Raw genomic sequence first — 15,511 nt, 5'->3', positions numbered from 1 at the left:
GGTTAAGCGGCCCATTTCAGCTCAGGTCATGATCTCGCGTTCCGTGAGTTGGAGCCCCGCGTCGGGCTCTGGGCTGACAGCTCAGAGCCTGGAGCCTGCTTGGGATTCTGTATCTCCCTTGCTCTCTGCCCCTCCCACACTCGTGCTCTGTCTCTCTCGCTCTCAAAAATAATAAATAAACATAAAAAATTAAAAAAAAATAAGTTTTAGTCTTTTTACACTGATCCCATCCATTCCAGGTATGCTGATGGCTTTTGCATATCTTTGTGCATATTTCTGTGCATTGTTGTATTATATGGGGCCCCAAAAGAAAACAGAATACAGCTTTTTTAAAGTTTATTTTATTTGAGAGAGACAGTGTGAGCAGAAGAGGGGCAGAGAGAGAGAGAGAGAGAGAGAATCCCCAGCAGTCTCCACACTGTCAGCTGGATGTGGGGCCCGAACTCATGAACCCGTGAGATCATGACCTGAGCCAAAATCAAGACACGGACGCTCAATCGAACGAGCCACCCAAGGCACCCCAAGAATGCAGTCTTAAGTGTTTCATTATAGGGGCACCTGGGTGGCTCAGCTGGTTGAGCGTCCGACTCTTGATTTCGGCTCCCATCACAATCTCACAGTTTGTGAGTTCAAGCCCTGCACTGTCAGTGCAGAGCCTTCGTGGGATACTCTCTCTCCCTCTCTCTCTCTCTCTCTGCCCCTCCGCTGCTCACATTCTGTCTCTGTCTCTGTCTCTCTCTCAAACATAAACATTTAAAAAAGTGTTTCATTGTAGATTAATGAAGGAACTATTTACAGAAGTGTGGGCGGGGTCATGAGAACCACGTTGGCACACACTGGGAAGCTGTTACAGGGAAGCTGTTACTTCTCCTAAGCCCTTAAGGGGCAAGAGGCAATAACTGTGTCACTGTAGTAACAAGAGTTGTTGCCAATTCAGCTGCCTATTCCGCACAGCTACTGCCGAAACTGAGCAGAAAAGGGGAGAGTGAACTTGGACTTCTTCCTCCTGACTTCCAATTTCATTGGCTGAACACCACCAGAAGGACAAGAATAGGGAGTACAGATGACGCAGTCCACATTGGTCACCTTCCCGGGGTACAGAGCAGGGCAGAGGTCCTGCTGGCTATGTCTCACCCGCCCCTCCAGATCTCCTCTCCACCCTTCTCTATTCTCGTGTCCCTGGAGACTAGTCTTTTTATGGATTTCATCAACAGGCTCCCTAGCTCTCTGGCTTCTGATGGGTCTCCAACAACAGGACACCCTGTTAGGAAACTGGAGGGGGAAAAAGGGGCAAATGATTTATTGCCTCAGTTTCCTCCCTGTGCTTTCGCCAAGGGCCGGTGGGTCCCTTGACCATGGGTCACGACTGTCCAAGTGGCCCTCTCCATGCAACTCTCTTCTTCTGGGTCTGGGGTGCCACTCTTTTCACTTGCCTATGCAGGCTTCCAGGGTTACGATTTAACAGCTTTGGGACATTATTCTGTCCCTTGTGGTTTCTCTACACCCTGTCCACATTTTGTAGAAAACTGCTATATTAAATGTCCCTCCAATCTTACCCCTTGTCTCCTCTTGGAGAAGGCCTGGGTCATGGAAAGCTCAGGGCAACTATGTGAACATGACTTTTAAAATAATTTAATGGACACATTTTTTCTTTTTTTTTTTTAACTTTTTTTTTTTAACGTTTATTTATTTTTGGGACAGAGAGAGACAGAGCATGAACGGGGGAGGGGCAGAGAGAGAGGGAGACACAGAATCGGAAACAGGCTCCAGGCTCTGAGCCATCCGCCCAGATCCCGACGCGGGGCTCGAACTCCCGGACCGCGAGATCGTGACCTGGCTGAAGTCGGACGCTCAACCGACTGCGCCACCCAGGCGCCCCTGGACACATTTTTTCAACGTTCTCTTTGGATAAAAATTCATGCATATGGATTTCTCACTCATCCAAGAATTAAAAATTGTTTTCTCGTCGTTTGAGAAAATTCTTTTCCCTCTAGTGAAAGCCCTTATGAATTGAGAGCTGGGAGTAGGGAAATCCAGGAAGATGCTGGAATACCAGTGGGGGCTTCAGTCTTTTTGGTTCAAAGGCATCATATCTGCAGGACCTATGTATTTTCCAAGAAAAGAACATTGGAGAGAGTCAAAGCGTACAGAGGTGAATCGGTGTGTAGATTTCTAGAATTCTCAAATTTAAAGAAAGGCTTAGATTCTACTGCCCAATCCCCTCCCCCCCCCCCCCCCCCCCCCCAGTAAATGTAAGCGTTTCAAATGCTGAAGCCATATAGTTGTAAAAGCTCCCTTTTCTTCAAGATTAAGTTAGATTTATGAAGGATAATGAAGGAAACGTCTCCTTTAGGTTTCCTTTGAATTGGGTTGATGGACCATCCTTGGAGGGCATTATGGGATACAGGTTGTAAAGTCTCTCAAGACACTGGAGCTCCATTTCAATCGGTTTCAAGAAATTGGTTAGCCCTTCTATGCAAAAGAAGGTAAAGGATTTAAAAAAACACTCTAAGGGGTGCCTGGGTGGCTCAGTCGGTTGAGCGCCGACTTCGGCTCAGGTCACAATCTCGCGGTCTGTGAGTTCGAGCCCCGTGTCCGGCTCTGTGCTGACAGCTCAGAGCCTGGAGCCTGTTTCAGATTCTGTGTCTCCCTCTCTCTGACCCTCCCCCGTTCATGCTCTGTCTCTCTCTGTCTCAAAAATAAATAAACGTTAAAAAAAAAAAATTAAAAAAAAAAACACTCTAAGAAGTGCTTGCTTCGGCAGCACCTATACTAAAAAACCTCTAAGAAGTAAAAGAAAAAAATAGTTAAGAAAAATCTCTCCAGGCTGCGACAAAATTAAAATATATACTTTGTAGTCATTGTATACGAAGAGAGCCAAATAGTGAATTACAATCCATAATTTGTACAAATACGCTAAATATTGTTGTCAGACAACAGAGTCTTATAATGATTTTCTAATTAGAAAAAAAAAACTTCCTAAGTGAAAAACTAAATAATAATAAAGCTGTGGTTTGAAAGTAAAGATTACACTTGGAAACTGTAAAACAAAATAATGTACAACTATCGCATGGAATAAAAGTTTAAATAGGATTCAGTTTTTTAAAGCATTACCCCTTCTTTGCCTAAAAATAACCCATTAATTTTTTTAATGTTTATTTATTTTTGACAGAGGGAGACGGGGCGCGAGTTGGGGAGGGACAGAGAGAGAGAGAGGGAGACATAGAATCTGAAGCAGGCGCCAGACTCCGAGCTGTTAGCACAGAGCCTGACGTGGAGCTGGAATTATGAACCAAGAGCTCATGACCTGAGCTGAAGTTGGACGCTTAACCGACTGAGCCACTGGGGCACCCCCCTCATTTTGTTTTTTAATGATAAAAAGAAACAATCTAGTACATGAAGACCTCATGTTCTCTGCCTAATTGACAACAGGCTGACACTCTGTACTCATGAAAATAATTATATTTAATTTAATTATATATAACTATTCTTATACAGGTGACTGTAGCATATTCTTTTTTTTTTTTTAGTTATTGAATATGGTTTTATTGCATGAATTCAGTCTCAAATATTGAGATATAAAGCTAAGTCAATTTTTCATGTTCTAGAACACAAGGATGGGTTTTCTCTTGCCCTGTTAATTCCCAAAGATGTGCTTAACTTAGAGTGTTTCCCTTCCCGTAGGTCAATTCCTTCTTCGTATATATGTACAAGAAATGTCGACTATTAGATGCTACATGGTCTCTGGGGAGTCCAGATGTTCCTGTGGCTTCTAATACCTCAATCTATATTGAATTCTTCATAAGCAAACATTTCTGGAATGATTCACCCACAGCCAGGAAACAGAGTGTTTGTATTAAGGAGAGGGAAATTATGGCATAGCCAATATGACAAACAACCCTTCTTTGAAGGTCAGGGACTGCTCACCAGTACCGTGTATTAAGAACACGGTATTAAGAACACTGTATTAGCAAACAGGCTTAGATGAGACCACAGAAGAGGTGCCTGGGTGGCTGAGTCAGTTGGGTACCTGACTTTGGCTCAGGTCCTGATCTCGTGGTTTGTGGGTTCAAGCCCCACGTCAGGCTCTGTGCTAACCGCTCAGAGCCTGGAGCCTGTTTCAGATGCTGTGTCTCCCTCTCTCTCAGGCCCTCCCCCATTCATGCTGTCTCTCTCTGTCTCAAAAATAAAAAATAAAAGTTAAAAATTTTTTTTTAATTATAATAAAATATCTATTTCATTGTATAAAATTTCAAGGCTGAATATATTAGAAGATGTAATAGATGCCTGAACATTTTTATAATCATAAGTTTATATTTAAGAGAGGTAAGAAAGTCAGAAGCCATCTGTATAAGAAATGCAAAAAAAACAAACCCAAAAACGAAAAAAACAAAAGGATCAGAGGTGGGAGCGAAATTATTGCAGTAAGCGATAAAGAACAGAATTAAAAAACAAACAAACAAACAGAATTCTTAGTAAGATAGCAGAAAGAAGGATAAATGTTAACCCACGTGGGCAGACCGGGCCGAGGCCAATTTCAGAGTGCTGAAGCTAGTATCCGAGTATGACTGAAGAACAACGGGGAAAAACCCAGGTGTGTAACTTCGATATGGGATGTCGAGGAGAGAGTTTTTACCATGTGTTATAAAATATTAAAATATGCATGTAAGGTGATGTATTAGGGTTCTCCAGAAAAGTAGAACATATGTATATCTTTCTTTATATTTCAGACATCTATATAAAGAGATTTATTATAAGGTATTGGCTCACATGACTGTGGAGGCCCAGAAGTCCTGTCACCTGCCCTCTGCCAGCTGGAGCCCCAGGGAAGCTGGCGGTGTGGTTTGAAAGCCTCAGAGTCAGAGGCAGATGGTGTAGATGCCAGTCTGAAGGCCTGAGAGAGGCAGAAGTATGATGTCCCAGCTCCATCAGTCAGGCAGAGAGCAAATTCAGTCTTCCTCTGCCTTCTCATTTTATGCAAGCCCTCAGTGGATCGGACGGTGCCCACCCACACCGGTCCGCTTACTCAGTACACCAACTCCAATGCCATTCTCTTCTGGAAACACCCAGCCATGATGCTTAACCAGGTAAACATCATTTGGCATCCTGCCGGCCCCTCGAGCTGACACACAAAATCAACCACCACAGATGGCAACGATATGCACCACGTTTAGAACAGCCACCTGGGTGGCTCAGTTGATTAAGAGTCAGACTTTGGCTCAGGTCATGATCTCACAGTTTTATGAGTTCGAGCCCCGCATTGAGCTCTCTGCTCTCAGCACAGAGCCTGCTTCAGATATCTGTCCTCCTGCCTCTTTCTGTGCCCTCCCCACTCCTCAAAAATAAGCATTAAAACGATGATAAAAATCAAATGAGCTCCCTGTATTTCTTGTTTTTTTTTTTTTTCCAATTTGGTAATTCATTTTACCTTAAAGCTGTCTTAGATCTCTTCTGTTACATGTTTGCATGAGACAGTTACAAATGCAGGCTGATACAGTGTGTTGTATGGGTAACTTACATCCCACGGGTAGCATGACCTTTTCTCCTATTATTTTATGTGGTTAATCCCTCTTGGGGAAGTCCCAAGTGAAAAACAAAGTACACGGCGGCTACCTTCCTGGGAACTTGGATATAGGATAATTTCCGAAAGTTATTAAGTTCTGATCTTAGATAATCATAAATAAGTTCATCTTCCTCATGAATGGCTGGTGGGACACTCAAAAGTCCCAAGAGACAATTCATCATCGTCTGGGACTGTCCTGAGCATTGCAGAAAGTTCTAGCATTCCTGGCTCTCTTTCTCTAAAAGCTTTTATTGGCGTGTCAACCTGCTTCGCTCACCGCGACAAACAAGAACGTGCTCATAATTTCCCCAGAAATCCCACGATGGGGTGGTCCTTCCTTTGCCCGAGAGTTGCTGCGGTGTGCTTTTTCAGCATGAGTGGAAGCACGCCCACGTGCCAGAACTGACATCATGACAGGCCGCGGAGTACTTCTGAAAGTCTGTCCTAGGTTTGGGCTAGGTTTGAATAGAGAGCGGGGCACACGTTTTATGGGAAGACGCTAAAGGAAGTTTGTAAAACCACAGACTCATGAATGCCTTTGACTGTGCACATCGTCTGAGATCAATGGGGGCGGTAAAGCATGCAAACGGAGTTAACAAAAATTAACTAGGCAGAATTTGAGCAGCATGTGAGCTAAACCGCCTAGAGGCTCTGCCCCCCACTCTCTTAAGAACTTGAGATCTGTGGTCAACACGACACTTGAACTCTGGCCGCCTGAAATGCTCATGAGCCCGCCCGTGGGACTGCTGATGCCCCTCTGGCAGCTGCCACCGGCAGGAATTCATGTGCTAGCAGATGTTGTGTTAGAGATCACAGAGTATTAGTTACGTGTGCCAGTGGATTCCACGTTTTAGGAATACGTGTTCATGGGAGAGAACTCACAAAAGGGCTGATGGTCGTGACCGTGTGGGGTGGCGTGTCTGCCCTGGGGGCGCTCAGGTTCCTGCAATGGAACTGACGCTGTTTTCTCCTAGGGAGCGCAGGTGAGTGGATGGTCCTTCCAGTCCTGATGATTGAAACATCCTCGTTTAAGCTCTCAAGGCTCAGAGTTGACGATCTTAAGCCTTCCATTTCACATCTGAGTCCAAGTTTTGCCCCCCGCCCCCTAACAAAGAAGGGTGGGCCGGTCTTTTGGCTCCAGTGGCTTGTAGAATGGTTCGTGGGAGGGCTGGGGACCGCTCCCACCCCCACCTGATTCCTTTACTTGCAATGCGGGCACCCAGGAGATACCTGAACTGTGACTGCTCGTGGAGAGGTGACCGTCTTCCTCGCTCACTACATGCCTTATTCCCTGTGCATATAACCCCATGTCAGGATACGGTCCTCTTTCTGTAGATTCTACCTTCATTCTAGGTGGGTACGTGGAGGCTTCCACTGTCTACAGTATCAAGTAGACAGTTCTGAGCAGTTTTTTTCAGGTGGCGGTGGCCTCTTTTGTAACCTGACGTCATCTTCCGGCTGACATCAGTAGCAGCATTTTGCAGAGGTGCCTTGCTGCGTGTTCTATCAAATACGTATCCCCCATGCTGTGGGACGTGGGGGTGTGAGGATCACCCCCTCTATAAACCTAACACTCTCTAAGGAGGGGGGATGTAGTGCTCATTACAGTGAAAAGCCACCTGTGGTAGTTTTCTAGGCTACCGTAACAAAGTATCACAAACGGGGTGGTTTAGAACAATAGAAATTTATTGTCTCACTGTTCCGGAGGCCTGACGTCCAAAATCCAAGATCAGGGTGTTGACAGGGTCATGCCCCCTCTGAAACCTTTAGGAAAAGATCCTTCCTTGCTTCTTCCTCGTTTCTGGTGATTTCCCAGCAATCTGGTGTTTCTTGGCTGGTAGATAGATGTATCCCTCCCATCCTCTGTCTTCATGTTTTCTCTGGGTCTTTACATACTCTTTCGTGTGTGTGTGTGTGTGTGTGTGTGTGTGTGCCTCTGTGTCCACTTTCCCCTTTCCATGAGGACACCGGTCATTAATATGGGGTCCCACCCTAATGGTCTCATCTTTATTGTAATTACCTCTATAAAGACCCTATTCCCACAAAGGTCACATTCTGAGGTACTGGGGGACTGGGACCCCAACATATCTTTTTGGGGGGACACAATTTGACCACAACAGCACCCCCCCCGCCCCAGCAAGCTCTCCAGTGGTTTTTATGGACTTAGAATATTGAGCACATCTGCTTTCAGAGGGGGACTCTGGTCACTAATTCTTGGAAAATAACAATTCCACCTAACCTCCTATATCCTCGTCCTACAGCTATAATGAGAAGAGCTCATAAATGATAATCAATAATCATTTATTGAGGGATTAGAATAAACCAGAAGCTCTTCTAAGTCCTTTAATGATGTATTATAATTTAATATTTGCATCTACTCCGTGGGCTAGGAACTATGATTTCTGTGTTACAGGTGACGAAATGAAAGCACAGTAAAATCAGAAGTCTTGCCATTGCTACCTTGACATTATGCCTGCCTTCAAAGTCAGAGCAGTTCCCGTTCTCAGATGACGGCGTCCCTTCGCTCAGACCGATCTCCTCCAGCCTAAGATAAAGTAGCCATTCACCTTTACTTTCCTATAGCCCCTGGACCGGCTGTATTTGTCTATGCTCACTCAGATCGTTTTTAAAAAGGGTGGAGCCGACTTGTGATCAGATTGCATCCTTTATTGAAGAAGTAGGCAGAAGGCGCACTGGGAAGGACTTCAGGAGCCTGTGTTTTCCGTGAGGCCTCTTGAGAACAATCGCGGAGTTCTTCCCCAGTTCACGATTAATCTTTCGTTCTTGATGGGAGTCACACTGGTTCTTTGTGAGTTATGTAGAGACACTGCACTGCGACAGCTATGGACCTGGGGGAGTGGGTGATAGCAGAGTGATCACCGTGACACCAGAAGATACGAGCTTAGTCCCGAGCCGCTGAATCAAAACAAGACAAAAAACAAAACAAAACCAAAACAAAACAAAACCCCCAGCAATGACAAACACACACATATGCAAACCTAAAATGTGACCAGTTGAAAACCACACTGAGAAGATAACACCCACTCTGTCCGGGGGGAGAGGTAAAAATGCCACAGACCTGTGGCCCGTCAGAAACCAGAGGTTTCATTGAATTACAACCATCACATTCAACTAAAATATAAGTCTTCAGAAAATGACTTGAACCTTCGGCTGGCCTGTGGTGGGTGCTAAGAATCCTCTGGGGTGCTCTACTTCCTATTCTAGGTCAGAAGGAGAAACAACCAACGGAGAGGGGAGCTGTCTGGCTTAGACTATAGGATTTGGGGGGGCGGGATCCCCGCAGAAGGCATTCTGATGGGGAGAGCCCACGAGATGGTGATGGGATGAGCGATGTGGGCTGGTGAGGTAGCCTTAGGCTTCTGACCATCTGTCAGGAGGATCGCCCCCTTCTGGCAGTGGTGGACTGAGGGTAATTGAACCCCTGGAAAGTGAAACCACCGATAAGGAGGGACTACTGTATATATAACAGCAAAGTTTGATCGAGAAACCCTCCCTGCTGCTAGAAAGGCTTCAATAGCATCCTGGTACTTACAGGCTAAATTCCAAATTCTTTTCTAGGGGTGGCTGGATTCTATTAAGATCTGGCCTCAATTTGCCTCTCCAGCTTCATTTTCTATCACTTTCCTCTATTTATTTATTTATTTATTTATTAAAAAAATTTTTTTTAACCTTTATTTATTTTTGAGACAGAGAGAGACAGAGCATGAACGGGGGAGGGTCAGAGAGAGGGAGACACAGAATCTGAAACAGGCTCCAGGCTCTGAGCCACCAGCACAGAGCCCCACGCGGGGCTTGAAATCACGAACCGCGAGATCATGACCTGAGCCGAAGTCGGACGCTTAACCGACTGAGCCACCCAGGCACCCCTCACTTTCCTCTAAATACTAGCCTACAGCAATCCCTCGAATGTGCCATGCTGGCTCCAGGCAGAGTTTTAGGCTGATTTACCAATATGTAGGTTTTGGTGGGAGGGATTTAATGACCTAGCTTGAAAGAATTTAGACAAACTCTGTAGGTAAGGAGATAAGATTATCAGCCATTACAACCTATTTCCTTCTATCACAATTTAGTGATTGTTTCTATCCTTTATTCTATCCATGGCGTGTATTATATTGACTCTTTCCAATTTAAAATAAATTATGTGTTAAAATACACATAATAGTTATTATCATAACCATTTTTAAATGCACAGTTCCGTGGCATTAAATACATATATGATGTTGTTGCAAACACCACCACCATCCGTCTTCATAGTTCTTTACTTCCTGTAAAACTGAAACTCTACATCCATTAAACAGTAATTCCTCACTCCCAGCCCTTGGCAACCCTCATTCTCCTTTCTGTCTCTACAGTTTTGACCACTCTATCTCCTATGGAGTAGAATCACACAGCATCTGCCTTTTTGTGACTGCTTTATTTCACTCTGCATAATGTCCTCAAGGCTTATCCACGATGTAGCACACGTCAGAATTTTCTTCCTTTTGAAGGCTGAATAGTATTCTATTATAGTTGTATACCACATTTTGCTTATCCATTCATCTATTGATGGAAACTTGGGTTGCCACATTGTAGCCATTGTGAATAATGCTTCTCTAAACATGGGTGAACACATAAATACCTCTCGGAGACCCTGGTTTCAATTCTTCGGGGTATATATGCAGAAATGGAATTGCTGGAGCCTATGATAATCCTATTTTTAAATTTTCAAGGAACAATCATATTGTTTTCCACAGCAGCTGTACCGTTTTATGTTCCCACCAAAAGTGCACAAGTGTTCTATTTTTTCTCACATTCTAGCCAACACTAGTTATTTTCTGTTTTTTCTGTCTTTTATTTTTTTGATAATAGCCATCTTTATGGGTATACAGTAATACCTCATTGTGGTTTTGATTTGTATTTCCCTAATGGTCAGTGATGTTGAGCATTTTTCCATGTGCTTATTGGCCATTTGTAGACTTTATCTGAAGAAATCTCGATTCGAGTCCATTTTTGAATTGTTTATTTTTGTTGTTGAGTTTGAGGTGTTCTCTATATATTCTTGATATGAACCCCTCATTATATATGTGATTTGCAAATGTTTATCTTATTCATTGTGTTGCTTTTTTACTCTCTCTTTTTTTAAAATGTTTATTTATTTTTGAGAGAGAGAGTGCATGTGAACGATCAAGCAGGAGAGGAACAGAGAGAGAGGGAGACACAGAATCTGAAGCAGGCTCCAGACCCTGAGCTGTCAGCACAGAGCCCGATGTGGGGCTCAAACTCATGAACTGCGAGATCATGACCTGAGCGGAAGTCGGTGCTTAACCCGGGCGCCACCCAGGCCCCCCCTTTTACTCTGTCTTTTGAGGCACAGCATTTTTAATTTTCATGAAGTCCAATTTATCTGTTTTTTCTTTCATTGCCTATGCTTTTGGTGTCACATCCAAAAACATCACTGCCAAATCAAATGTCATGAAGCTTTGGACTCATGTTTTCTTCTAAGAGTTTTATTTTTGGTCTTACATTTAAGTCTTTGATCCATTTTGTGTTAATTTTTGTACATGGTGTTAGGTAAGTCCAAATTCATTCTTTTGCAGGTGGGTAACCAGTTTCCCCAGTACTGTTTGTTGAAAAGACGTTTACAAAAAGTAAACGTACCCATAGTTTTGCCTTTTCCAGATGTCATATAGTTGGAATCATACAGTGTGTGTACTTTTCAGATTGGCTTCTTTCAGTTAGTAATACGCATTTGAGGTTTCTCCATGTCTTTTTCCTGGCTTGATAGCTGATTTATTTTTAGCACTGAATGATATTTCATTGGATGGATGGACCACAGTTTATTTGTTCATTCACTCACCGATGGGCATCTAGGCTGCTTCCAAGTTTTGGCAACTATGAATAAAGTTGCTATAAAAGCCCGTGTGCTGGTTTCTGTGAGAGCATAAGGTTGCAGCTCCTTTGGGTAAACACCAAGGGACTGATGGCTAGATTGTATGGTAGTATGTTTAGTGTTGCAAGAAATCCTCAAAGCCACTGCTTTCCCAAGTGATTGTACCATTTTCCTTCCCCACCAATGCAATGTTGCTCTCTATTCTCACCAGCATTTGGTGAAATCAGTGTTCAGATTTCGGCCTTTGTAATATGTGTGTAATGGTTTGTTTTCTTTTTTAAAGATCGGTTTGGCTATTTTGGGTCCATTCCATTTTCATATGAATAGTAGGATAAGCTTGTATAAAAATCAGTGGAGATTTTGGTAGGGCTTGAGTTGAATTATAGATTAATTTGGGGACTATTGCCATCTTAATATTAAATCTTCTGATCCATGGACATGAATTTTTTCCATTTATTTAAATCTTCGTTAATTTCTTTCAATAATGATTTCTAATTTGTGGTAGACAAGTCTTACACTAATCTTAATTTTTTTCCTGAATATAAATTACATAAACATTTTACGTTTTGATGTTATTGTAATTGTGTTCTCATGTATAGAAATAACAACTGATTTTTTGAAAAATATGTTGATCTTATACCCTTCCAACTTGTTGAACTTACTTGTACTAGATTTTCGTGTGTGGATTTCTTGGAATTTTATAGCCACAAGATCTTATCAGCTACAAAGAGAGTTCGTGTTACTTCTTCCTTGACCAACCAAACTGAATATTTTTATTTCTTTTTATTGTCTAATTTTCCTGGCTAGAACCTCCAGTACAATGTGGAAAATAAGTGGCAAAAGCAGACATCCTTGTCTTGTTCCAGATCTTAGAGCAAAAGGATTCAGTATCTCTCCATCAAGTATAATGTTAATTGCAGATTTTTTCCCCACACCTAACTGCCGCTTTTCAGGTTGAGGAAATTCCTTTCTACTCCTAGTTTGTTGAATGGTTTTTTTTTTTTAATCATGAAAGGGTGTTAGATTTTATTAAATTGTTTTTTTCTCTGTTTATTGAGATGGTCATGTATTTTTTGTTTTTATGTTATCAGCATGGTTATTACACTGATTGATTTTAATGTTAAACCAGCTCTGAATTCCTACGATAAATCTTAATTGGTCATGATGTCTGATACTTTTGGTATGTTGCTGGATTGTATTTGAAACATTTTTTTCCTTTGAGGTTTAAAAATTTATATTCATAATGGATAATGGTCTATAGTTTCCTTTTGTTTGATATATTTGTCTGGTTTTGGTATCAGGGTAATACTAACTTCATAGAATGAGTCAGGAAGTATTTTCTCCTCTTCATTTTTAGAACAATTTGTTAATGACTGGTGTTAATTCTTTAAATGTTTAGGAGTATTTGCAGTGTAACCACCTGGGACTGGGGTTTCTTTACAAAAAATTTTCGATTATTATTTCAGTCTCTTCACATGATGGATCTATTTAGATTTTTATTACTTCTTGACACAGTTTCAATAGTTTGTATATTTCTAAGAATTTGTCCATTGGGGCGCCTGGGTGGCGCAGTCGGTTAAGCGTCCGACTTCAGCCAGGTCACGATCTCGCGGTCCGTGAGTTCGAGCCCCGCGTCGGGCTCTGGGCTGATGGCTCAGAGCCTGGAGCCTGTTTCCGATTCTGTGTGTCCCTCTCTCTCTGCCCCTCCCCCGTTCATGCTCTGTCTCTCTGTCCCCAAAATAAATAAACGTTGAAAAAAAAAATTAAAAAAAAAAAAAGAATTTGTCCATTTTATGTAGGTGAACTAAATTGTTGGCATATCATTATTCATAGTATCCCCTTTTAGTCTCTCTCTCTCTCTTTTTATTTTAGTAGGCTTCATACCCACACGGAGCCCAAAGCAAGCCTTAAACCCTGAGTTCAGTACCTGAGTTGAGATTAAGAGTCAGATGCTTAACTAACGTGGATGGAACTGGAGAGTGTGATGCTAAGTGAAATAAGCCATACAGAGAAAGACAGATACCATATGGTTTCACTCTTACGTGGATCCTGAGAAACTTAACAGGAATCCATGGGGGAGGGGAAGGAAAAAAAAAAAAAAGAGGTTAGAGTGGGAGAGAGCCAAAGCATAAGAGACTGTTAAAAACTGAGAACAAACTGAGGGTTGATGGGGGGTGGGAGGGAGGGGAGGGTGGGGGATGGGTATTGAGGAGGGCACCTTTTGGGATGAGCAGTGGGTGTTGTATGGAAACCAATTGGTCAATAAATTTCATATATATATATATATATATATATATATATATATATATATATAAAATAAACCAGAATGTCTAGTGCAAAAAAAAAAAAATAAATAAAAATTTTTTTAAACCAAAAAAAAAAAAAGTCAGATGCTTAACTGACTGAGCCACTCAGGTGTCCCCTACTCTTTTATGTCTGTTTTTCTATTCTCTATTTCATTTTTTCCACCATAGTCTTGATTATCTACATTCTTCTTCTGACTTTGGGGTTTAGTTTTCTCTTCTAGTTTATGTTCTTAATATTTATTAAGTTTTTAACTTTAATTCCAGTAGAGTTAACCTACAGAACATACAGTGTTATAGCAGTTTCAGGTGTGCAATATCGTGATTCGACAATTCAGTACGTTACTCAGCGCTCATCATGATAGGTGTGCTCTTAATCCCCTTCACCTGTTTCTCCCAGCCCCCCATTCCCATTCCAGTTTCTAAAGGTGGAAAGTTAGGTTTCTGATTTGGGACTTTTTTCTCTTTTTAAAAATATAGTATTTATAGCTATGAATTTCCCTCTAAGCACTACTTTAGCTGCATCAAATCGTGGTATGTGGTTTGTTTTATTCATCTCAAAATGTGTTCTATTCTTCTTTTTGACTTCTTCTTTGACTTTTTGGTAATTTAGGAATGTATTGTTTCATTTGCACATATTGGTGATACTTTAAAATGTCCTTCGTCTACCAGTTTCTTTTTTTTTTTTAATGTTTGTTTATTTTTGAGAGAGAGAGCGAGCGAGCGAGCGAGCACACAAGCACGCAAGCAGAGGAGAGGAAGAGAGAGAGGGAGACACGGAATCTGAAGCAGATTCCAGCCTCTGAGCTCTCAGCACAGAGCCTGACGTGGGGCTTGAACTCATGAACTGTGAGATCATGACCTGAGCCAAAGTCAGACACTTAACTGACTGAGCCACCCAGGCACCTGCTTCTTTTACTGATTTCTAATTTAATTCCATTATAATCAGAGAAAATACTTGGTATGAATTCCATCCTTCTAACTTACTGAAACTTGTTTTATAGCCTAAAATATGGTCTGTCCCAGAGAATATTCTACATGCACCTGAAAAGAACGTGTACTTTGAGTTGTTGGGTGGAGTGTTGTATAGATGTCTGTTAGGTCTAGGCAGTTGGTTAATAATGCTGTTCAATTCTCCTATTGCCTTTTCTCTTCTGCAGAGTTTTCCTATACATTGTTGAATATGGGGTATTGAAGTTTCCAACTGTTGTTTTTTAAACTTTGTGTTTTTCCTGCCCAATCTGCCAGTTTTTGTTTCATGTGTTTTCGGGACTCTGTTGTTGGTGCATATATGCTTACAATTGCTATGAGTTCCTGACAGATTTAACTTAAAAAATAATTATAAATATGTCCTTCTTCATGTCTACTAACAATTTTTTGTCTTAATGTCTATTTTGTCTGACATTATTTTTATAGCTGCTCTAGCTCTCTTTTGGTTTCTGTTTATATGGCATATATTTTCCATACTTATATTGGACATATTTGTGTCTTTTTTTTTCCTTTGTAGAATTCTTGGCATCCTCCCATCTATTCTGACCATAGAGGTTTAGAAACTAGAGTTCAGTGAAATTGAGCGTCTTGCCCAATGCCACTATCTCTTTAGGTCAAGGTCGGATAAGTCTTTCTCAACCATATTTCCCAATATGTGTCTTTGAATCTAAGGTGTGTCTCTTGTATATATCATTTAATTGGAGTTCATTTTAAAAATCCATTTTGCCAGTCTCTGCCTTGTGATTAGAGTGTTCAATACATTTA

The 15,511-nt window shown here is 41.8% G+C and overlaps 1 protein-coding gene across 2 annotated transcripts in view; it reads right to left on the bottom strand.

The window, feature by feature from the left end:
* Positions 1 to 8,209: 8,209 nt before the first annotated feature.
* The window catches only part of LOC122483835 (B-lymphocyte antigen CD20-like), a 36,792-nt gene continuing 29,490 nt past the window's right edge, over positions 8,210 to 15,511 (bottom strand). For both annotated transcript variants that reach the window (XM_043581261.1, XM_043581262.1), the window contains one exon: positions 8,210 to 8,412. In XM_043581261.1, the coding sequence (XP_043437196.1) occupies positions 8,405 to 8,412 (8 nt within the window). In that variant the 3' untranslated portion in view covers positions 8,210 to 8,404. The remainder of the gene's footprint in view (positions 8,413 to 15,511) is intronic.

Source organism: Prionailurus bengalensis, chromosome D1 (genome assembly GCF_016509475.1).
Source record: "Prionailurus bengalensis isolate Pbe53 chromosome D1, Fcat_Pben_1.1_paternal_pri, whole genome shotgun sequence".
Classification (NCBI taxonomy): Eukaryota; Metazoa; Chordata; class Mammalia; order Carnivora; family Felidae; genus Prionailurus; species Prionailurus bengalensis.
This window is presented reverse-complemented; position numbering and strand designations above follow the sequence as displayed.